At 45.9% G+C, this 24,849-nt stretch overlaps 1 protein-coding gene across 3 annotated transcripts in view; it reads right to left on the bottom strand.

Moving 5' to 3' along the window:
* Positions 1-2,617: 2,617 nt before the first annotated feature.
* The window catches only part of CHRNA4 (cholinergic receptor nicotinic alpha 4 subunit), an 82,806-nt gene continuing 60,574 nt past the window's right edge, over positions 2,618-24,849 (bottom strand). For 2 of the 3 annotated variants that reach the window (XM_083507434.1, XM_083507436.1), the window contains 2 exons: positions 21,580-21,633; positions 4,637-4,964 (listed from right to left, as the gene is read on the bottom strand). In XM_083507434.1, coding sequence (XP_083363560.1) covers positions 4,839-4,964; positions 21,580-21,633 — 180 coding nt within the window. In that variant the 3' untranslated portion in view covers positions 4,637-4,838. Of the gene's footprint in view, positions 4,965-21,579; positions 21,634-24,849 lie in introns of all 3 variants that reach the window. The other variant, XM_083507435.1, reaches the window with a different exon arrangement.

The following is a 24,849-nucleotide window of genomic DNA, read 5'->3' as shown; positions in this document are numbered from 1 at the left end:
TTGTACCAACTAGATGTGCACTAGGGAACGGGAGCACAGGATTAAATCCATGTCCCCTAAGCTGATCAGCTGGTCTGTACTATTACCATTTTATCAGACAAAGGCTGGGCACACAATGTTCCGACTGCTTGATTTGGCTGGGACATTGCATTGCAAACCCCTGCACATTTATTTACTTGCAAAGATATGTGTACCGGGCAAAATTGCATATAAACGTGTTAGGAGAAATGTGCTGGTTAATTTCTGTTACCCAGAATGAGTAGCTGATGTGGATGTGAGGGTTTTATGTGGCCTGGCATATCTTGGCTGACACAAGCTCAAACTGTTGGGGCAGTTGATGGTATTCTGGCTAAAACTGCAACCTAGAGGGCGCTCCTGATCTGTATCGGCTCACCCACCAGGTTTGATGAGGCAGCAGAGTCTTGGCACTGAGAACTGGAAGTTCTGGTTTTGAGACATGCTCTGCTGTGTATCTTCCAAATGGGATCCTCATAACAGAGGGTCCTGGTTGCGCTCGGGACCCAAGAGTTCACCTGATAGGGTTAAAATGGGGGGGAGGAGCAGGAACTGGGTATTCCATTAAAGGAATCTGGGAGTCCTGGATCTCGTCCGAAGTCCACTTGAGGGGCTAGGGCCATGCCAGGACCACAGGAACCCCAGGGTGAGCTTAGGTTGGTCCTCATTGACCTTGCTCCCTTGTTTGGTTTACCCCACTGGACGATCACCCTGAGAGGTGGAGTCAGTTATAGTGGGGAGTCAATGCCTAAGCCAATACAGTGGTGCCTCGCAAGACAAAATTAATTCGTTCCGCAAGTTTTTTCTTCTTGCGAGTTTTTCGTCTTGCGAAGCACGGTTTCCCATAGGAATGCATTGAAAATCAATTAATGCGTTCCTAGGGAAACCGCCTTCAGACCAGGTCCGGGGACAGTCTGCCCCCCGACCTCTTCTGAAGGCTGGGGGGGGACAAGGGCTTTTCTTCCCACCCCCAGCCTTCAGAAGGCTGTTCTGAAGGCTGGCGCTGGGAAGAAAAGCCCTTCTTCCCACCTCCCGCCCCGCAAGCTCCGGGGACAGGAGGGCTTTGCTGCTGACCGCCAGCATTTTAAAAGCCCCTGCTGTCCCGGGGCGATTTTAAAATGCTGGCAGGCGGGAGCGAAGCCTCCGCTGTCCCAGGGAGATTTTAAAATGCTGGGGCTCCCGACCCCCAGCATTTTAAAATCTCCCCGGGACACGGGGAGATTTTAAAATGCTGGGGGTCGGCAGCGAACGCTTCGCTCCCGCCCGCCAGCATTTTAAGATCGCCCGGGGCAGCGGAGAAGTCTCCGCTGTCCCGGGAAGGCAGGCGGGGGGGAGCAAAGACTTTTGCCACCCGCCGGCCTTCAGAAGAGGTCCAGGTCTTTGCTCCCGACCGCCAGCAATTTAAAACAGGTCCCCGGAGATTTCCCTATGGGCTTTCGTCTTGCGAAGCAAGCCCATAGGGAAATTCGTCTTGCGAAGCGCCTCCAAAACAGAAAACCCTTTCGTCTTGCGGGTTTTCCGTCTTGCGAGGCATTCGTCTTGCGGGGTACCACTGTACCGCTCACATGATTGTATTTCAATAAAGTTCTGGCCAAAATTTGCCCCAAAACTTAAACTAATATAAGTGTCCGTGTGTATTTATTTTGGGGGTGGGTCTTGGGGCCTCGAGATGCAACAGGCCTGGCCTGGCCCAGCCCCTGGATGAAGTCTCCATCTGGGGCCCCATTCCTGTGCCTGACAACCCTCAGGCTAGGACCAGTTTGTCCTGGGTAATCAAGGTGAGCACATGGAGCTGAACATCATGAGATCCAAATGGCAGAAGAACTTCTGTGTCCAGGATGCAATTTCCATTTGTTTCAGCCCAGAAAATGTTTTGATCATTCTCTCTGTCAGTCAGAAGGCAACATAATATGGAATTGTGGAAGGGAACAGAAAGAATGAGCCATTTCCCAAGCTGAAAACTAAGGCCTCTTCTGAAAACTGATAAATTGAAATGCTCCTTTTTTTAAGTAGTAAATTTAAAGGGCAAATGGTGATGATCAGGTTTACAAGTAATTTCTCCTAAAGCAATTCTAAAAAAGAGTTTTACAAGGCAGATGATTTCTTCCTAAGGTGTGAGGGAGAAGTATATTGCATGTAATTTATCATTCCATTTTATCCCATCTATGTCAAACACCCCTTCTCAAAATCTACCTTCTGTCACCTTCTTTTCCTCCAAATCTCCCAATTTTGGGGAAGAGCAGGAGCAGAGGTTGGATGGCCATCTGCTATGGATGCTTTAGCTGAGATTCCTGCATTGCAGGGAGTTGGACTAGATGACTCTTCCAACTCTACAATTATATGATTCTATGATTCCTTATACTGAGGCAGGACATTGGTCTACCTAACTAAATATTGTTGACACTGACTGGCAGTGGCTCTCCAAGATTTCAGGCAGAAGGTCTTCACAGCCCTCTCTAGAGATGCTCAGTACCTTCTGCGTTCAAAGCTCTGCTTCTGAGCCATGCTCTCCCCACCAGTTCCTGAAAGTCCAGTGCTTTGATAGAAGCCTTGTTGGGGCTACCAGTTCAAGTAAGACAACTCAAAGAATGACACAAGGCTACAGTTACTCAGAAATCCTTTATTTCAAGTCTGTTCATGAAGCTTCAACAATTGCTTCTCTTAATCGAGAAAGATTTGGCCCAGAATCACAGGGAAAAGTCTGGAGGAGTCATCCTCACATTCTTATCTCCCTTTCGAGGATTCTCTTCTCCGTCTTTGCTTTTGTCATCTGAAAAGTTTTAAGTGTTAAACTGAGCTTCGTTTGGGCAGGAAGTGTAGGATCCACATGATGCTCCGTCACAGAAGATCAAGTCACACATGTTAGCAGTGGAAATCCACCCCCCTTTTCCATCACTATAACCCTACTCATGTGCCAACAGTGGTGAACAATGGATAATATGGATGCATGTGCCCTTCCCCCAGACCCACCCATCAAATATGGCTTGACCCAAGAGTTTAAGCTGCATCTTCATTAGGGCTGGGTGATATCTCAATCTATCACCCAAAACCGGTTTGAAGAGCATGTCGTGATATTGGTTCCATAGTTTTTGACCTGGCAATATATCACGAATCATGGGGTGTGTGTTATGCAAAATCATAATGTGGGTAAAATTGTGATGCCAGACAATGCCTCTGCATAGCTCCATCCTTATTTCAGATATTGTGATACTGTGTATCATTATATCACAATGTTTGTCTGGTGATATATCGTGATGTTGAAACCCAGGTATCACCCAGCCCTAATCTTCATAGCGAAGGACTCTTAATAGATAGGTTTCCATTTCAATTCCTGATTGCATTTATTCTGCACTGGGGGCGGAGGGTGGAAATCCACATTGTGCACCTAGGAAATGTGATTTGTACTGATGAAATGTATTATGCAAATTACACCTGACACTTTGGAAACAAATGGAAGGAACAGGGAGGAACAGATTAGATGCAATCTGTGGCACCTGGTGCCTTTGCTCCACTATGTTGGCAGAGTACAATGGTTTCTTGTCAAACAGGATTCCTTGCTGGCTACCAAGAGGGGATCTTAGCAATTCCAGTGCCTGCTCCTGCTCAAAGGTATTGTCAGTACCATTTTGGATCCCCCAAGTCTTTCTATGGAAGCAACACAGCAAATGCTTTTACAAGCAAAGTTATGGGATGCTGCTTCTAACTACTTTAGCTGCTCTCCCACAGAGCAGCCCATGCTGTGTATGGAAGAAGGGGCTTCCCCATTCTTGGCACGACAGAGGAAAGCGCTCTGTGAACTTGTATAACTCCAGCTGACACTGCCAGAAACGGGGACCCTGTAGCTTTGTGGGTCTCTGAGCTTCAGCTTCCTCTCCCATTGACTTTATCTTTCCTTTGCTTCAGAGCCGCAAAGCTGATGCTTCCGATCTCAAGAGCAGCACACTGCAGCTTTCGCTTGTCTATGCCTTTTCAGACTGCCAGAGGAGGATCCGAACTTTCCTGCAGTGCAAACAAAGCTCCCTGCAAATACAAAAACTAAAAAGGCAGGAAGAAGAGTTCGAGCCAACCCTTCTTCTAGGCATGGTAGTTTAATAAGTGTGCAAAGATGGGATTCCCCCCCACCTGCAGCCTAATGTGGTTTGGCCCATCAAAAGCTGTACCAGGTGTCTCTTCTGATCATGTGGACCAGCCAAGATGTACAGTCCAGTGGTGGCCAGATGTGGTATGTCTTTCCTCCAGCTTGCTCAGTTTCATTACGAAACTGAACTCTGAAGATCAGGAGAACTTGAATTCATATTTTTCATTTCCACCAAGGCGTGCCTCCGACAAAAACCTATCCTCTTCACCTCCACCGCTCCTTGCCAGTTATTCAAACACTCCTCAACAAGACCCTTCACTCGGCCTTGTTTGGTTCTGAAGAGCTTCAGCTCATTACCCAGCCAGTGCTAAACTTCTCCATTGACTTGCCAGGAGGGACTGAGTCCACTATGTTAAGTGCCTCTATTTGCACTTGCTTTAAAGGAACACAGCTGTGTTCTCAGGAGTATATATGACAACAGATGCCGTCATGCTATGGATAAACTTTAATTGACCAGCCCCACCCCTCCCGCCCGCCCCCAAAGAGATATAGAAGATGAAGATGGCTTAGGCAAGTGATGCAACCTTGGAAGGCATCACTGGAGCTCCCCAGGAATGGTTCATGCGCAGACATTACAGCAAATCGTTCGTAGCAGCCTTCTCCAGCGTTCAGCTTTGCCCCTTCCAGGTGGATTGGAATCGGTTGAATGGGATGCGATGGATTCCTTTCCAGAGTTGTTTGGATCCTAGATCATTCCTGCCAGCCAAGGAGGTAGGAATAGGCCCACAGTCCCCAGCAAGCAAACAATGATGAACATCCAGAGGAAAATTCTGTCAATGACCATTGCCACGTACTTCCAGTCCTCCTTCACCTGGAATGAGAGAGGGGAGAAGGAAGGACACTTACTGTACATTCAGAAAGCAGGAAGAAAGACTGTAGGTGTTTGCCAATTACTGGTTGGCCAAGAGGCACATAGATTTTTCTGTGTCTGTGATGGTGAGGTCATCTAAGGCAGAGCTGCCACCAGAGTTGGCAATGTGGGTAGGCAAACCCAAAGTTGGTTGGTTTTGGTCATGGGGAGCCTTGCCTTATAGGACATCCTATTGACTGAATGTGTTTTGAAACCACAGTTCATTCAAAAGAATCCAGGGATGGTTATCAATAAAAAAACAACCCAATGAAAACCATCGGACAAAAAAAGTATCAAATACAGTCCATTTCTGCAAGTATGAGTGGGATGTGTGAGCTTGCCTTTTGTCTGTAAGTTGCCCAGAGTGGCTGGGGAAACCCAACCAGATGGGCAGGGTATAAATATAATAATAATAATAATAATAATAATAATAATAATAATAATAATAATAATAATAATATCGGTTGGAATGACAATGCAGGGTTTGAAAGTTGTCAGACGTCGTCCCAGATCATTACTGATACTTCGCCTGCTTCTGTATTTCGTCTTCATAGCAGATGTTGCTGAAGAGCCTAATTATAACCCTAATGGTAGATCTGATGATGGTTCACCACAGGGAGTTGTTCTGGGTGGCTATGACATCTTGTCTCCTATGAATCAGAGACAAGCCATAAGTGTCACTCAAAACAACTCCCTGTATGACCACCTTTTGTTGAATGATCGCTGGATCTGCTGCCAGCCGGCAAACAGCAGCTCCCAAGTGTTGAAATATAAGACTTGAGCCTTTCTGAGATTGGTTGCAAGTATCGCCGCAGCATTATAATACGCTAACGAAACAATGAAGTTGTAAGAGGTATTCATCATACCACTTAAAGATTTAAAGCAATAATTATTTGGAGCTTACTTATAAGGCCTGCAACCCACCTGGCACAGGGCTTTGTGAGCCACTGGTGGATCATCACCCACAACTTGGGAAAATGCTTGTCAGGAGTGTGTGCAGGAGCCAGGCCCTGTGACCAGTAGGGCTTCGCAGGACTGGGGCCTTCCTAAGTTTGTTCTGGAGAGGCAAGGCGTGGCCACACAGGTGAGGCTGATTGGTGCACCTGGTGGCAAGAGCCGGGAAGGGATATAAGGTCAGCATTTCCCTTCGGCTCTTTGCCACAGCAACACGTTTCCTGCCTTGCTGCGTTTGACTCCTTGCTTCCTGATCCTCGGACCTCAGCTCCTTGACTCCCTGCCCCTCAGACCCTTGACTTCGTAACTCCCTGCTCCCTGACCATTGGACCCCTGGCTTCTGGACTCTAGTTCCTGCTCCCACCCCGCCATCTTGCCCCCGGTCCCGATGTCCTTAGCCAGGACGTCGATCGCCTGTAGACCTGACCGTGACAACGCTGGTCTCTACACTCATCTCCAGGCCTTCAAAGAGTCTTTCCCAGGCCTACCTAGAGATGCTAGGTAGAACCTGAGACCTTCTGCATGCCAAGCAGCTGCTCTGCTCCTGAGATACCTCAAAGGTTATTCGCAAACATTGACATGCCAGTCACCAACATTAGTGAACCTTCTGTCAGTCAGAGTGGAAAAAGTTGAGCTGGTATAGAACATATGTAATATATAACTGGAGGGACACGGGTGGTGCTGTGGGTTAAACCACAGAGCCTAGGACTTGCCGATCAGAAGGTCGGCAGTTCGAATCCCCGCGACGGGGTGATCTCTCGTTGCTCGGTCCCTACTCCTGCCAACCTAGCAGTTCGAAAGCGCATCAAAGTACAGGTAGATCAATAGGTACCACTCCGGCAGGAAGGTAAACGGTGTTTCCATGTGCTGCTGTTTCTCCAGAAGTGGCTTAGTCATGCTGGCCACATGACTCGGAAGCTGTACGCCGGCTCCCTTGGCCAATAAAGCAAGATAAGCGCCACAACCCCAGAGTCAGCCACGACTGGACCTAATGGTCAGGGGTCCCTTTACCTTTAATATATAACTGAATCATAGGATTATAGACTTGGAAAGAACCATGAGGGTCATTTAGTCCAACCCTCTGCAGTGTAGGAGTCTTGAACCCACAACCCTGTCTCAAGCGCTACTGACAGAGAGAGAGAGAGAGAGAGATGATAGATATAGAGATATTCCAGCCATGAAAAAGTCAAAGCATTTTTTAAAAAGAAAGAATAGTTCTACCTAGGGACATCCTGTCAGTTACATATTTCCCAGCTGTCCTTCTATACACTTAAGGAAATGCAAAGAGTTTGCAACATCGCTGTCAATCATTCAGTTCTATTGACCAGAAGTCTCTTCCCATCTAGCATTTGGCGCTTTGACTGAAGATGTTTGGCACCCCCTGGAGAATTGCCACTTCTTCCAAGCCTTCCTTACTCAAAATTGCTCAGATGTTTGGCCCAGGGTGGAACCTCAGTTGTTCATCATCATTATTTTCAAAAATACTGTTTACTTATTGCATTTTTTAAAAAAAGATTAAAATAAAAAGCGTACAGTTTAGGTTGTGCCTGAAGTAATGTGAAACTATGGCCAGTGCTTCTTAATGACCATTTCTCTTTGGTGATTCAAAAGAAAGCAGATGGTTGCTATTAGCACAATAAGCCATAGATTCTGCCTATCATCGTTCAATATTGGGAGCTGCCTTTGTTTCCTAAATCTTTCTAATGGAATTTGGGAAGAGATCAGCAAGTTACGGGCTGAAATGCCTGTGTTCTATTTTTACGCACACCAAGCAGAAGAAGCGGGGGCTTAATGGGATCTTATATCCGACAATGTTCTCAACTGCGGTTACAACATTGCTCCAATAATGGAATCCTACCACATACAAGGGCGGAGGGAAGCACTCGTTGCCTTTTAGCATTAACAACAAATACTGGGAATATTCCCATACATTCTCCATAATGTCACTGAACTATGATACTATCAAAATAGATTTTCTTTGCAGCTAAGGCTTTGAGGAAACTCTCTGCAGATTTTAACATTTTATGTGGTTTTTATGGTATGATTATATGTGAAATAGTTGTAAATGGCTCTGGTAATTTTTGTGACTAGTGATACACACACACATCACCTGGGATAGCTCAGTTGGCAGAGCATGAGACTCTTAATTTCAGGGTCGTAAATTGGGCAAAAGATTCCTGCATTGCAGTGGTTTGAGCTAGATGATCCTAGTGGCTCCTTCCTTCCAACTCTACAAATAAAATCAATCAATATATCTATTGATAAATTGCCTTTGGCTGTGACCTCTGTCCTGTTGGTACAGAACAAGACTTGGAATGGACAAACCTGTAATTGCTCCAGGCTTTGTGGAGTCCTGGCTAGGCTCATGGGATGGAGCCATCATATGAACTTGGATGAGGGCTGAGGTCAACTGCTCTGGTTCTCTGTACTATCAGAAGGACACAAAGGACAGGGCCTTCTCTGTGGCAGCTTCAATGTGATAAAATGCCGTCTCAAGAGCAGTCCACCTGGCTTCATCTCAGTTCCTTTTTCCAGTGAGCAATTAAAACCTATTTCCCCCCAGCATGCCTTTGAGGGTGCCACATTTTAACAACAGTTTTCTGATGCTGCTTTTTAAAACTTTGATAACCAGTCGATTCTGTCAATTGCCTATCCAAGGAAAGTGAGGGCATCCATGGCTACAATTGATGATAGCTACATGCAACCTCCATATTCAGGGGCAGTATAGCACTGACTAGCAGCTGCTGAAGAATAACTGGGAGAGGGTTATTGACTTCATGACCTGATTGTGGGCACGTCAAATTGAGTATCTGCTGCTGGCCACTGTAGGGAACAGGACATTGGACTAAATAGATCACTGGTTTGATTGGTCAGGACTCTCTTTATATCAGTCTTCTTCTTAGTTTATTTTTAAAGTTTAGAAGCATTGTGGTTTATTTGTATTTTCTTCACCTCTTTAGAGTACGCCTTTGAAACCCAGAACGGCTACAGCTCAGTGGTAGAACATCTGTCTGGCATGCAGAATGTCCTAGCTTCAATTCCTTGCACCTTCAGGTAAGGCTGAGAGAGACCCAAGTCTGAATCCCTGGAGAGCCACTGCTAGCCAGAGCTTGATGAACCAGCCAAGCCTGGGATAAGGCAGTTTCCTATGTTCCCAAGTGAGACAGTAAAGGTAAAGGGACCCCTGACCATTAGGTCCAGTTGTTGCTGACTCTGGGGTTGCAGCGCTCATCTCGCTTTATTGGACAAGGGAGTCAGCGTACAGCCATGTGGCCAGCATGACTAAGCCTCTTCTGATGAACCAGAGCAGCGCACGGAAACGCCGTTTACCTTCCCACTGGAGTAGTACATATTTATCTTAGAATAGAATAGAATCATAGAATCCTAGAGTTGGAAGAGACCACAAGGGCCATCGAGTCCAACCCCCTGCCAAGCAGGAAACACCATCAGAGCACTCCTGACATATGGTTGTCAAGCCTCTGCTTAAAGACCTCCAAAGTAGGAGACTCCACCACACTCCTTGGCAGCAAATTCCACTGTCAAACAGCTCTTACTGTCAGGAAGTTCTTCCTAATGTTTAGGTGGAATCTTATTTCTTGTAGTTTGGATCCATTGCTCCGTGTCCGCTTCTCTGGAGCAGCAGAAAACAACCTTTCTCCCTCCTCTGTGTGACATCCTTTTATATATTTGAACATGGCTATCATATCACCCCTTAACCTCCTCTTCTCCAGGCTAAACATGCCCAGCTCCCTTAGCCGTTCCTCATAAGGCATCGTTTCCAGGCCTTTGACCATTTTGGTTGCCCTCCTCTGGACACGTTCCAGTTTGTCAGTGTCCTTCTTGAATTGTGGTGCCCAGAACTGGACACAGTACTCCAGGTGAGGTCTGACCAGAGCAGAATACAGTGGCACTATTACTTCCCTTGATCTAGATGCTATGCTCCTATTGATCTTCTTGCACTTGACATGCTTTTGAACTGCTAGGTTGACAGGAGCAGGGACCGAGCAACGGGAGCTCACCCCGTCGCAGGGATTCGAACCGCTGACCTTCTGATCAGCAAGCCCTAGGCTCTGTGGTTTAACCCACAGTGCCATCCATGAGACAGTAAAGGATGCCCAAATTCTAAGCTGGAAAGAGGGTTCAAAATTTCTTGAAACAGCTACCTGAATTAAACTACTACGTCACCCTGGGAAGAGAGCACAAGCTATTTGTCCTCCTCTCACCCTTCAAGAAGCCCCCTCCCAAGCCTTAGCCCCTGCTATCCACATAACCAGTCTTCTGATCTGTCATTCTGTCCAGCTTGACAGTTACCACAAAAGCGGCTGTGTAAAATCATCCGTCACCCTCACTTCCTACATTAATTATTACCATGCCACGGTGGTGGTGTTGCTGCTTCTTCAAATCTCAAAATGCCAGGAAAAATCATGTCACATCAAGATGGTGCTAACGTCCGAGTGAAGCATGTTGTGATTCTGCTATCAGCTCTTGGAATTATTTATGGCGCTTAAGTTATCTGGCAAATTCCCCTCTTTGCTCTGCTTGCAAATCGTTACCAAAAAAACGTGCTCTGGTTTCTTATGATAGGCTGTCAAGTTACAAGTGCAAAAATAGGGCAGCAGCTTAAGAACTGCCCCTTTCACAAAGGACACAGATGAGCATAAACCCCATTTTCCAATACAGTAGAAACCATGGTTCTCAAAATCCCTTCCAGAAGTCCGTTCCAAAACCAAAGCGTTCCAAAACCAAGATGCGGTTTCCCATAGAAAGTAATGCAAAATGGATTAATCCATTCCAGACTTTCAAAAACAACCCCTAAAACAGCACTTTAACATGAAATTTACTATCTAACGAGACCATCGATCCATAAACTGAAAGCAATAAACAATGTACACAATCAATCAATCAGTAGCTGAACTGGGTTCCACACAGTCACAAAAACAAAACAAAGAAAGCCACAAAACCAATGCGAAAAAATAGCAAAACAGACAGACCTCAGTGTAACACTCAAAATGGAAGTATGGCACTCAAATTGGAAGCATAACACTCAAAATGGAGGACGTTCAGCTTCTGAAAAAAGTTTGCAAACCAGAACACTTACTTCCAGGTTTGCAGTGTTTGGGTTCCAAGTTGTTCTGAGTACCAAGGCATTTGAGAACCAAGGTACCACTGTACACAAGTTTAGGTAAAGGTAAAGGTACCCCTGACCATCAGGTCCAGTCGTGACTGACTCTGGGGTTGCGCGCTCATCTCGCTCAAGAGGCCAGGAGCCGGCGCTTGTCCGCAGACAGCTTCTGGGTCATGTGGCCAGCATGACTAAGCTGCTTCTGGCGAACCAGCGCAGCACACGGAAATGTTGTTTACCTTCCCGTCGGAGAGCGGTCCCTATTTATCTACTTGCACTTTGAGGTGCTTTCGAACTGCTAGGTTGGCAGGAGCTGGGACCGTGCAACGGGAGCTCACCCCGTCACGGGGATTTGAACTGCCAACCTTCCGATCAGCAAGTCCTAGCTCTGTGGTTTAACCCACAGTGCCACCCGCGTCCCTTACACAAGTTTAGAAGTGTATAATTCAAGCGAAATGCAACAGCTCTCACCGTAGTGAGGAAGACTGTGAGCAGGTGAGATTTGTGCCAGTCTCCTGCCCAGGTTCTAACTATGGATGGGCAACTTCACAGCTCTTCCAACCCTCTCTGCTTGAGCTGGATAGCCCTTCTGATAAGGGACTGCCATCTATAAAGCAGGACAAAGGGCCACCCTACTTCAAAACAATGAATTTCAGTAAGACCATGTAAGCCATTCCATTCAAAGGCTCCATCACTAATACTAAGAGATCTTAAGTGGGTCCTAGTTTGTTTGAGAGTCCACTTCAAGGTCAGAACATAAGAAGAGCCTGTTGGATCAAGCCAATGAGGATCTGATACCCATCTTCAAATATCTCAAGGGCTGTCACATGGAAGAGGGAACAAGCTTGTTTTCTCCTGCTCTGGAGGGTAGGACTCAAACCAATGGCTGCAAGTTACAAGAAAGGAGATTCCGAATAAACATCAGGAAGATATCGCTGTGGGCCATCGATTGATAAAACTGAAGTGTGGACTTGGCATGTCTATGACTCTAACGAGAGCTGACTAAAATTTTGGCAGAATTTGGTTTCAGCTTCTTACATCCATGCTTATTTAACTTCATCAATGTCTGCATGTTTCCCCAAGAGTCAAATTAAATTAATATCAAGCCTACTAGACATGTTCTCTGGGGGGCAATTAAACCCCCCCCCAGTACTTTTTAGGATGGAGAAATCAGTTCACAGAGGAGAAAAAGAGCTACTTGTATTTCAAAAGAACAGCTTACAATTTAACTTGATTTGGAGGTCTGGAACTCGGCCCTTTATTCATTGTAATGAGACTTGGAGGAGCGGGGAACTGACCGGGATAAAAGTCTCTGCTTAGAAGGGAAGGAGTTTCAAAGGGTAGGTGGCACCATATTAAAGGCCTGTGAGTTTGGAATGCACCTCCTGATAAGATGATACCTGCAGGATGCCCTTTCTGGCAGAGAGCAGTGATCAGTTGGGTATTTAAAGGGTGAGATAATCTTGGTCCCAGACTGTATGGGGCAGTGATGGCCAAACTTGGCCCTCCAGCTGTTTAGGGACTACAACTCCCATCATCCCTAGCTAACAGGACCAGTGGTCAGGGATGATGGGAAGTATAGTCCCAAAACAGCTGGATGGCCAAGTTTGGCCATCACTGGTATAGGGCTTTGCATACCAGTTCCAGCACTTTGAACATAGCTCAGTACCCAATTTGCAGCCAGTGTATCTCAGCCATGTTTTGGAAACCAGTTTACCAACAAACACTAGAACGAAAATACCTCCCTCATGGGGTCCTACATAGCATGCTGTTCTATACATTTTTTTTCAAATTGCTGTCCATTTCTCCCCTTCCTGTAGTTGTATAAGCAGCTTTGCACAAAATCCAGCATTCAGGAAGACTCCCCAACAAAATGGCAGATGAATAGTCTTGGTGGGCCATGCTAACAGGGGACCTGTCTTCTACATCTTAGGGGACCCCATGTTAGTTGGCATACTGAGCAGAGGGAAAACATTTACTTTATTCGCAAGCAATTTCCTCCAAAGAAAACTCTCGATACTATTAGAAGCATAATGATGGGAGTGAGGACGAATGGACTTGCCAGTTTCACTTTCTCATTTTTCCAGTCTCAAGTTTAATTCTCCACATTTCTATATCAGCTTGCTTTTTTTTAATTCATCAGCATTTTAGTGCAAAATTCACCTAATCTACACATTTTTGTATGTGATGTTACCTAACAAACCCATTTTTGCAAGGCAAAGTTTTCTAATATGATATATTTTACTATGTAGTTTTCGCCAATATATGCATCTATTTACACATTTTACCCAATCACGTGATTTTTATTTGTACACTTGGCTGGAGAATTGCAAAATTCAGAAAAGTGCTGTTTTCAAAGTGTGGCTGATTTTCACTTTGTGCATTGTTTCGGAAAGCGTGACTTACACATGTTCACCTTTAAATGTGAACTGAATCACTTTTCTCACCCATCTCTAGTTGAGAGTCACCAGGACTAGAACCAAGAACCTTTGGGCCTGGACTCTCCTCCAGTGAGACAAAAGACTCCTGGGACAGCGATTTCCATCCACTCAAGTAACCCACTGGCCTTCCCTCACCTGGTAAGGCTATACAAGTATCCAGGTCAAACGCGAGCTTTGGGATGTTGGATAGAGGCCATTTTGAATGAGAGACCAGAGGACCTTTAAGAGACACCAATCAGAGTGCCAATTTATTCAGCCCAATGCGTTTTGATTACAGTCTTTGTCAGGGGCAAAGCAACTCTGTATTTTCTATGTGCTCTATTGCAAAGTGATTCAGCAGAGCAAACAGAAAATAAACACTGACAAATGTTGCAATCCAAATGCAGTGGGCTGAATAAATGAGATTTTTTTTGGAGTGAAACTCAGAGGTCCTTTCCTGCTTCGTTACTGAACTGCTGACGTTCCCACCCTGCTCTTTCTCTGTCTGGATTTCTCTCAAGCCCTTCAGCTAGGGAAGATGTTCCCCACATGTGGTTGGACTAAATCCGGATTAAGGGGTTTTCCCAGGACAGCGGAGGGTGTGTGTGCTGTGTCCCATTGGTGAAGTGGTGGTGACACTCTTTTCTGATAGGAAACGCTCTGGGGATGGGGACAAAAAATGGGGAGGGGTTCAAGGAGGGTCAGTTGCAGGGGGGAGCGAGAAATATCCCTATTTTCATCTGAGGAATGTTGGAGGGTATGCAGGAACAGACCCAAACAAACCCAAGTCACTAGTCCCTAGCAAATCTCAATTGCACAAGGCCATTTTTGGAACACCCTATTGCTTCCTGTCTTCTGGCTTTGTTTTTTCTTTTTAAAAACAAAAACAAAACACCCACCAACATCATCATCACCAACAAAAAACCTCAAGCACTTAATTAGAAGAACCACTTACTTTTAATACAACCACATCCCCCTTGTGGCAGTGAGGCTTCTGCGGAATACTGATCAGGAACTTAAAGACAGGCACATCCTGATAAGTGATGGCTTGTTAAATTCCCCCCTTTCAGACCAATCCTTCCTATGCATATTTATGTGAAAGTAAATCCCACCGAATTCATGGGGATTGAGAGTTAGATGAGATGAGATGATGGGAGATACATGGCTGTATTTCCCATTTTTAAATGGAAGCTAAATGCAGCTGGGAGGGGCAGGAATTGGCTTGGATGCTCACTTAACACCTGCATACTTCCTCCTGTTGGGCAAATAGCTCATTTTCTAAGGGGAAAGGGGATACTTTCTAGATTAAAGAAAAAATGTTAAAAATCAAAGGGAGTCCAGGATCCATGTTCACCCCACACATTCAGAGCACTATGACACCACTTTAAACAGTCATGGCCTCCCCCAAATAATTTTGGGAGCTTAAAAGCTGTTAGGTGACCCCCATTAGTTGTTAGGGCCAAAAGGATGATCAGTTTTCACACATGCCAGCAATTAAAACAGAGAGGTGGACAGTAGCATTTATCTTGGCTCTGACATTGTTTTCTGGTTTTGACTGCAGACAAGCATCAAGGGCATCTAGGAAACTTTGGGTTGCAGCCGACTAAGTCCTACTCAAAGTAAACCTATAAAAATGAATGGAACTAAGCCAGTCATTAATGGGTCTGTTCTGAGTACAACTAGTATGTGGGATATAAAGCTGTCAGTCAAGTCCAACATCCCGAGAGAGGACTAACTGCCTCTATGTGGCAGACAGTTTTGTCAGTTGGTTGGTTGGTTGGTTGTAGAAGAAGAAGAGGAGGAGGAGGAGGAGGAGGAGGAGTTTGGATTTGATATTCCGCTTTATCACTACTCTAAGGAGTCTCAAAGCGGTTAACAATCTCCTTTCTCTTCCTCTCCCAAAACAAACACTCTGTGAGGTGAGTGAGGCTGAGAGACTTCAGAGAAGTGTGACTGGCCCAAGGTCACCCAGCAGCTGCATGTGGAGGAGCGGGGAAGTGAACCTGGTTCACCAGATTATGAGTCCACCGCTCTTAACCACTGCACCACACTGGCTCCACACTGGTTGGTCGGTGCTGCAAGGAGTGTTAACTGGTAACTACTCGGATGCAGTCTTCTCATGACTCACTACTATCTAGTATATAGTTTATCTGTTATGTAACCTAAGCCTGCCTTCAGGAACAACTCTAAACCTGAATGAATCTGATAGTAAAGTAGTTTATTTAATATGATTCAGATTCATGTGTGTTTTCTTTAAGAGGGACAGAAAGGGATATCAACCAGGAAGGTATAATTATTGATAGGACCCAAACGAGTTAGCAACCCACTTGTCGCTGCATAAACTCAAACAGGGGATCATTTAAACTCTGCTAAATTATATAAACGTTTCCACATAATACTGGATGCTGCCTTTCTGTCCCAATAGCCTTTTGTATGGAGGCATTCTTCCTCTTTTGTAAAAGCCCAATAACCTTGCCTTTAAAGAGTCAGATGCCATCAAGCTGTTTTTATAAGGACGACATCATTTCCTGTAATGGGGGAGAAAAGCCATTCTGCAGCCAGTTAATTCTGGTGCTCAAGCATAATGGCTGCAAAGGTGCACAGGATGAATAAGCCAACTGTCCTATTTCCAGTTCAGACAAGAACATTTCATTTCCTCTCCAAATGATGGATTGCTTCCATTTATTATGCAGGACAAGACTAAACCCCCAACATTTCCAAGGGAGTTGGGAACTCAGGCTTAATGTCTGCCACTCAGATATTAGACAGGCTATGTCTCCTCTTTGGTCCCAGTGAGCAAACACAAAGTTCAGCATCCCGAGAATCTTAGTTTTCCTTTTTTTTTTAAAGAGAGAGAGAGAGAGAAAGTTGCTTGTCCTTAAGATCAGGTAGGGAACTTGTGATCCTGCCTATGTTGCTAGACTAGAACCCACATCGTTCTAAATCACTGGACATGCCAACTGGGGTTGATGGGCCACAGGTTCCCCAACACACACCCATGCCCCAAGACAAAATGAACGTGAAATTAAGTTAAAAAAAATTCCTTCCAGTAGCACCTTAAAGACCAACTAAGTTAGTTCTTGGTATGAGCTTTCGTGTGCATGCACACTTCTTCAGATACACACGTGCATGCACACGAAAGCTCATACCAAGAACTAACTTAGTTGGTCTTTAAGGTGCTACTGGAAGGAATTTTTTTATTTTGACTATGGCAGACCAACACAGCTACCTATCTGTAAGTGAAATTAAGTGGTAAGTTTCATCAGCCAAGCATGTCTCGGTGGATGGTTACATGGTTTATTTATTCCTAAGAGCAGTTATGAGGCTGGAGGAGACTCTTGTGAGTCTCATTGTCAGGGAACTGACATCGGAGCCAGAGGCGGAGGGAAGGCTCTCAAATGATGCTGGAGAAGGGCCCAGCAGGGAGAGAGGCAGCTCATCAGCTGGGGAAGGAAATCAGCGTAACACCAGGGATAAAGGGGGGCAGACGGGGGAATCGGCGAGAGGGCTCCAGGACTCTTCGCTGGACACCAGCGGGGAGAGCACGGGTCCTCCGCTACCCACACCCTCCCTGCGCAGAAGACTTCCGCGCAGGGAGAGTAGGAGGAGACTTGGCGTCAAACAGCTTTTATGCTGGAAAAGGTTTAAGAAACGCCCACTGACGGATTTTGCTAGCGACTGAAACAGCCACGAAGTGAAGGGCTGTCCAGACAGAAAAGGTTTAACTAGGCAACCTAGCCAGGAGTGGCGGCAACTTATGCACGAGCAACCCCTATTATTATTACACTCATGGACTGCAAGAAGATCAAACCTATCCATTCTGAAACCCATCCATCAGCCCTGAGTGCTCACTGGAAGGACAGATCCTGAAGCTGAGGCTCCAATACTTTGAACCACATCATGAGAAGAGAAAACTTCCTGGAAAAGACCCTGATGTTGGGAAAGACTGAGGGCACAAGGAGAAGGGGACGACAGAAGATGAGATGGCTGGACAGTGTTCTTGAAGCTACCAGCATGAGTTTGACCGAACTGTGGGAGGCAGTGGAAGACAGGAGTGCCTGGCGTGCTGTGGTCCAGGGGGTCACAAAGAGTCAGACATGACTAAACAACAACAAGAAGAAGAGCAGTTTATACTGCCTTCTCATAAAATACCACAGCAGTGTGAAGCAATACAAACCCACGGAAAATATATTCTGCAAAAAATTGTCAAATATATTCAACATGATTTGCATGCTACATGTTCCTGATTCAACCCCCGGCCTCTCCAGGCAGGACTGGGAGTGTCCACTCCCTAAAATGCTGATGAACTGCTTCCAGTCAGGTGTCAACAATCCTGAGTTAGATGGACAAGTGGTCTCACTGAACTGAAGGCCGCCTCCTGTGTTCCTATTTAAACCAGCTTTCAATACAGAACCATGATGACTAGATTCTTGCTTTATTTGCAGAAGAAGGGATGCAGCTCAGCAGCGGAGCACATGCTATAGGTTCTAGGTTCAGTTCATGGCATCTCTAGGTAAAGTGGAGAAAGACACCTGTCTGCAGGTAATGGTATAGGTAAAGGAAGCCTGGATGGTTAAGTTTAATCAAAGGCGACTGTGGGATGTGGCACTTATCTTGCTTTCAGGCCGAGGGAGCCAGTGTTTGTCCACAGACAGCTTTCCGGCTCATGTGGCCAGTATGACTAAACCACTACTGGTGGAACAGAACACCGTGATGGAAACCAAAGCACAGGGAAATGCCGTTTTCCTTTCCGCCACAGCGGTACCTATTTATCTACTTGCACTGGCATGCTTTCGAACTGCTAGGTTGGCAGGAGCTGGGACAGAGCAATGGGAGCTCACCCAGTCGCGGGGATTCGAACCGCCAACCTTCCAATCGGCAAGCCCAAGAGGCTCGGTGGTTTAGACCACAGCGCCACCACATCCTCACACCTGATTGCAACGCAAATCAGAGCAGAAAACACTGAAAAGTATAAACTGGCTTCTTATGTGCTTCCTAATTTGCACAATCCATACAAATGTCAGAATGTAGTTTTCTTGGGGTGAAATTTGAGTTGCATTGGTGCAAAGGGTTGATTTTTTTGAGAGGTAGGGAAAGCATTGAGTTAATTCTGATGCAAAACATTTATACAAGCCAGCGCAGGCTTACCCGACAGAGTCCAAGACACTTTTCTGGGGAAATTACTTTAGTCCCTGTGGCGTTGGAAGCTAGAGAGGCAATTTTCCCTTTTCAGAAGCAACCCAAGAACAAAACAAGCATTCTAATATTATGGATTCTCTCTCTTTCCCCAGATAAAGTTGATGGAAACTCAAGGCCGCCGGTGGTAAGTTATTTCCCTCCAATTCGAGTCCCCACTCACACACTGGGTTGTTTGTTTGTTGTTGTTGTTAATTCTGTTGTATTAATCGTGCAATGGGCCTGTCCTTTGCAACACCAAGCGCCACAACGCGTCACATGAGGGAGAGGCATCGACAGGCTAGAAAAACAAGCACCTGAAATATTGCATTTTTCATCACCCAACCTTATGTTGCCAATTAAAGGCAGCGAAAAAAGAAGAAAGTGTGGGATCAGGGAAACAATAACAGCATAATGATTTCTTCAATAACGTTATGAAAGATATTTATGAGAAATGCGTGGCAAGATTTCCCCCAGCAAGCAAAACTAAAAAAATAAAACCGGAAAAGAAGAAAAATAAAAGATTGCTTCTTTTATGAGTAATCAGGGGGGAAGCAACACAGAACAAATTCTATTGTGTGACTTCCAATGAATGGGACTAGTTCTATTATCATGATGACTGCAAAGCAAGAACAGCAGTTGATGGGTTTTCTGTTTCTTGGGTAGGAGGCTATTATTGTGTTCAGATCAAATCTGACTGGGCAGGTGGCAACTGGGCAGTTCAGGATTTCCTTAGATGAAGGGGAGCAAAGGTTTTTCGTCTGAGGGTGGCATTCACCCTTGGCCAACCCCCCAGGGGTCTTATCCCTGTGGTGAGGGTTGGCAAAAGTGGTGGGGGGCCACACCCCACATGCTTGCAGGCACACACACCTCACAGGGTTGTGCAAGCCACACAGACCCCAATCCTCACTCCCACTCATCGGATGATGGGGGAAGGGGAACATTGCATCTCCATCAGGTTACAGGGCTGATCAAGGATACCTCAGTGCCATGTCTACTTTTTTTTTCTACAGCTGCCAAAATCAGTGGGGCCTTGGGGGACCAGGGGGGGGGATCAACAGGGGAGACCAGATCAGGCCCCCTGTCTGGTGTGTGGCCAGCCTTAGCTTAAACGAAATTATTATTCAGATGTCTGGTCAGTAAGTAGATTTCCCAGAGGGCTACTTTGAGAGGTGCTACCCTCTGTCTTAGGGATGCGGGTGGTGCTGTGGGTTAAACCACAGAGCCTAGGACTTGCCGATCAGAAGGTCGGTGGTTTGAATTCTCGCAACGGGGTGAGCGCCTGTTGCTTGGTCCCTGCTCCTTCCAACCTAGCAGTTCGAAAGCATGTCAAAGTGCAAGTAGATAAATAGGTACCACTCCAGTGGGAAGGCAAACGGCATTTCCGTGCGCTGCTCTGGTTCACTAAAAGTGGCTTAGTCATGCTGGCCACATGACCCGGAAGCTGTATGCCGGCTCCCTCAGCCAATAAAGCAAGATGAGCGCCGCAACCCCAGAGTCGGCCACGACTGGACCTAATGGTCAGGGGTCCCTTTACCTTTACCTTTTTACCCTCTATCTTAAGGTCAAGATGCCACAGAAGTCACTTTTGCCAAACCTGTTGCTGCTGCTTTCTTGACTGGCAAAGGAAATGGAGCTAATAAGCATCTTTTAGTGGCCCAGGGACTTGCAATTGCTAACCTGCAATCTATTTTGGCCTGGTTTAGATGATGGACTCTGCTTTCATATGCTAGTGAACATGCATGGATGTGCAACTCTGTCGAATCTCTGTGACCCCACTATTTTAAAGGACGAAAAAGTGCAAGGTTTTAACCATTTCTCTTCCCAGTCTTGCCAAATGCTATATAGCACACTTTTATTGTCTCGGAGTGGGGTTTACTTGCAAGTTGCTTCAAGAAAACCGAGACACAAGAAAGGAAAGGAGGAAGAACTCCTGCTTTGCGACTGGCTGCACAATGTGCACAGGATTGAACTCTCGTAGCCTTTAAAAGTTTGGCCCTTTGCTATTTGTGGCAGCAATGAACCGCAGCTCACAGGGCCACATCATTCAAAGTCCACAAGGCATAGCTTTCTCCCAATTTCATTTACTGCAATCTTTGCAGCCTTCAGTGCAGTTCCAAGCAGCTCCTCACCACAGTGCTGGAAATTGTCCCAGAGTGTGGTTTGAAGAGGATGTGAGGCTTTGGGTTTGGTCAGTTCCAGGATGGGTGACCACTTGGGAAACATATATATGACTCCTTGATTTTCATGGAGAAAAGTAGGATATAAATATAAGAATATAAAAATAACTGGCTATATATATACTTCATGGTCCGATCATTCACGAGGGAAGTTTGATTACTGACAGGTATACAACTAAGTCCAATTTCAGTCCATATCACTTCTGCAAAAAATAAAATAAAAATCTGTGCTGCCCTGTTTCTGCATTGATCTGTGATTTCTTTTTTTAATTGGCACAAAAATATGCATTTGACTATGCATTTGAAAATGCATTTTCTCTTAAAATGTGCACTTCTGAATGTGTTTTCCCCAAAACACAAATTCCACACAGCCTTCTCTCTCCCTCTCTTTCTGTATTCCTCCCTGCCTGGCAGGCTGTTTGGGAAGGGGAAGGTCATTCATGCCATCGATCTGGACTTCCAGGAGGCTTTGGAAATTAGGCCAGGGTCCCCATGCATCTCTGGGGCCAAAGGTTGCCTCCTCTACCCAAGCTCTGTTCTGAGTGGTAGAAGCTCTCCTCGATCTCTGGCAGAAGTTCTTCCCCCAGTCTCTCTGAAACCCTTTCAACTGGAGATTGAGCCAGTTGATTGTCTCCAGACAAAGCATTTTCCCTAGCAGGGAGATCAGGGTTGGGGGAATCTCAGGTCCAGGTACTCTTCCCACACTGACTCTGCTCCACACTCACCTTGAGTGCTTTTGCCAGATGTATCCTTGCACTGTGATAAGGCCTCTTCTTTGCCTGGGTAGAGGATGGAGAGAGGTCTGTATGTATAGAACCCTCCAACTTTTCTGCAGTTACAACATAGCCTAGCGTACAAAGGTTAGAGTCGCATCTTTACTCCACCTGCTTCCCCCTCTGGCCCTGCCCTAAAGACAACCTGTCCTCTGACAGCTACTGTACATGCAAGCATGGGGGAAATCAACCAGCAACCGCCTTCTTCTGCCAGCCAAAGTCAGCTGTTTCTGATTAAGCCTGGAAATGTCCCACTCCAGGTACCGCCTCACTGCAAAGGATGGCTTTGGTAGGGCTGTGCCACTCACTTGATATCCTTTGGGCTGGAGAGGGGAAGGGGTTAGGCAGAAACAAGGTAGGCACAGTGCAAACACATCAGCAGGATTACCAGCCCACAACCCTCAACAATGGCAGACCTCAGCATATATATATTACAAACCCAAGCAGCATAGGGCTTCACCTCTCCTTGATGAACTTCTATCAAGGAGAATTGGGCAGTGTCAGTCATTAGCTGCTAGCTAGATTTTTGGTGGCAGTGAATGTAGTATTAAGGAGATTGCACAATCAGTGCTAGTGTTTCTGCTTTCCCGATGGAGCGATCTCCCCTCTCTTCCGCCTTGCACACTCTCCCAGGGGTGGTCCCAACCCTCCAAAATAGAGGTGTGGGAGGCGTACGGGGAGAAAGCCCCATTGTACTAGCAAGGGGTCCTCCCATTGGCTTCCGCTAGCAGAACAGGGTAGCTGAATACAGCCCTCCATTTCTTCTTGTTGACATCGGGTGGGAATACGACATTGACATTCCCAATTTGGATCATCCCAATCAAGCAGAGAAACAATCAAGCTCAGCACAGTATCTCAACCATCAATGGTAAGCGAGTCTGGGCGAGGTGATGGGAGCAGGGTGGTAGAGAAAGGCGCTGAAGCCCAAACGGAAATGTCATGCTCTGCTTATAACTCTGTTTTGGTTTTTTGTTAGAGGAGGAGGGTTATCTTGCTATGAAGAGTGAAGATGGATTATGGAGAAGAAACGTGTACCAGTATTAGCCTGTAGAGCAGATGTTATGACTGACAGTGGTTATCACAGAGGTGGCAGTGGGAGGAGGTGTGAAGCAGCCCATTACTTTATTTAATTCCAGCATTTCTTTAAAGAATCTCCAACTTGTTTCATGTTTGCTGTTACTGGTATTTTAAAAATAATATTTTTGTTAGCTTCTTAGAGGTTTGCTGGTGAGTAGGACTTGCCGATCAGAAGGTTGGTGGTTCGAATCCCTGTGGCAGGGTGAGCTCCCGTTGCTCTGTCCCTGCTCCTGCCAACCTAGCAGTTTGAAAGCATGTCAAAGTGGAAGTAGATAAATAGGTACCGTTCTGGCGGGAAGGTACACGGCATTTCCTGCTCATAGTCATACTGGCCACATGACCCGGAAGCTGTACACTGGCTCCCTTGGCCAATAAAGCGAGATGAGCGCCGCAACCTCAGAGTCGGCCACGACTGGACCTAATGGTCAGGGGTCCCTTTACCTTTACCTTTAGGCAGTATATAACATTGGTTAAATAGATACAACAAATAATATTTTGAATAAAATTCCCAAAGTAGGTCACTGTTCTGACCCCTCCGGTACTCTTAAAAAAAACACAAAAAACTATGTGGGGCATGGATTTGGCTAAAATTGGATTTGGCTAGACGTGGGGTAGAGTCTATGTATCTCGTTAACCTTCCCCGCCTTATAATCCAAAGCCTGGTCTGATGTACTTAAGGACGGGGGAGGAGGGAATTAGAGGAATGTGTCTCCTGGAAAATCTGAAGGCCTCCTGGAAAAGCCAAGTGATCACCCCATTCTGATATAGTACTTTCTAGCAATGGACAGGCAAACAAGGACTCTGAGGACACTGTTGGGATTCACAGAATGCTGTGTGAGATAGTAAGTCTGCAGGCTTGAGTTTGCTAGCTGATGCAACTGGCTGATGCAATCAGCCTGCAATACTTTCTATGCAAGTGCTGGGTCAGAAAGACTCAGCAGTAATGTGCTGTCAGTTGATTGGCTGTCATCGGTTTAAAAGGGAAACCTGTCCAGCAGTAAGGGGGTGGTGTAGAGGAGTGTGGTCAGAGAGGGAGAGATAGAAAGGTCTTCCTATTTGCCTTAAGGTGCAGCCAGGTACTCTGTTTGACTGTATGAACTGCTCGTGTATTTATAGCCTGTATTGTATGTATATATATATATATCTCACAATAAATATACTGTACTGCACTGAAGAACCTCTGAGCATTTCTGCTAAAGTGTCATGGAGAATTCGTGACAGACACCAAGGTATTGTTCCAGATCCCTCTGGCTCTACTGTTCACATGTCTCTAGATCTCAACATGCCCCTGTTGATGTCATCAATGGTATGATGAGATTCTTGGAGACCTTGAAGTGTGCTCCACTCTTCTTACTGGAAAACTGAAGCTTAGTTTCCACCACAAAATAACTTAGCGCAGCCACTTAACTTTCTCCTAAGAACTGGACTTTGCTGTGTGGTGTTCCTTCCAAACTCAGTTGCCAGAGACACTTTTGTAAATAGTAGACAGGGGTGATAATAATCCCCTGTCTTGTTGGTGGCTTATCTATGAAGGGAAATGCAGTCAAACTCAGCCTTTTTAGTTCTCTCTTTTGCCTTTTTTTTTGGTTTTATCTGTTTCTTGCAAGGTGCAGGCTTTCTGTTCCCAGATAATAGCTTTAGGGATAATAGCTTTAGGGATGGCTTATTACGCTCAGCCATATTTTGGTGCTCAGTCCTACGAAAGAGTTGGGCGCCACCAATGGCCATTGAAAGCTGCTGCAAGTGGCCATTTCCAGTCATAGTGCAGCCAGGTGGGCATCTGAGAACTGAGGTTTGCTCCCACCACAATCTGATTTGCTTTCAAGGAGTGTTGTCGTTCTGGCATCACAGTCCGTTTTCCTCCTGGCCTTCTTAAAACAAAACAAAAAACTCACGACAGCTACTGAAGCGATCACGACTAACTGCAGTGTGCTAAACATAGGCATAAAGAAGCACAGAGGCAAGACCCAGCACCAGTGGCTCAGTGCTGGAGACTCTTCAGGGTCAGGCCCCAGCAGCTGGAAAGGCTGTAAATGACATGAAGCAGAAGAGGCAGGCAAGAGTGGAGTTCGTATGCCTGACAGGGACCAAGAAGTCAGAGCTAGGGGTCATACGACTCAGGGCTGAGCAGGATACAGATAGGCT

Source organism: Podarcis liolepis (assembly GCF_965112155.1).
Source record: "Podarcis liolepis genome assembly, chromosome: 6".
Lineage (NCBI taxonomy): Eukaryota > Metazoa > Chordata > Lepidosauria > Squamata > Lacertidae > Podarcis > Podarcis liolepis.
Note: the sequence above shows the minus strand (reverse complement) of the source record. Positions and strands in the feature narration are given on the sequence as shown.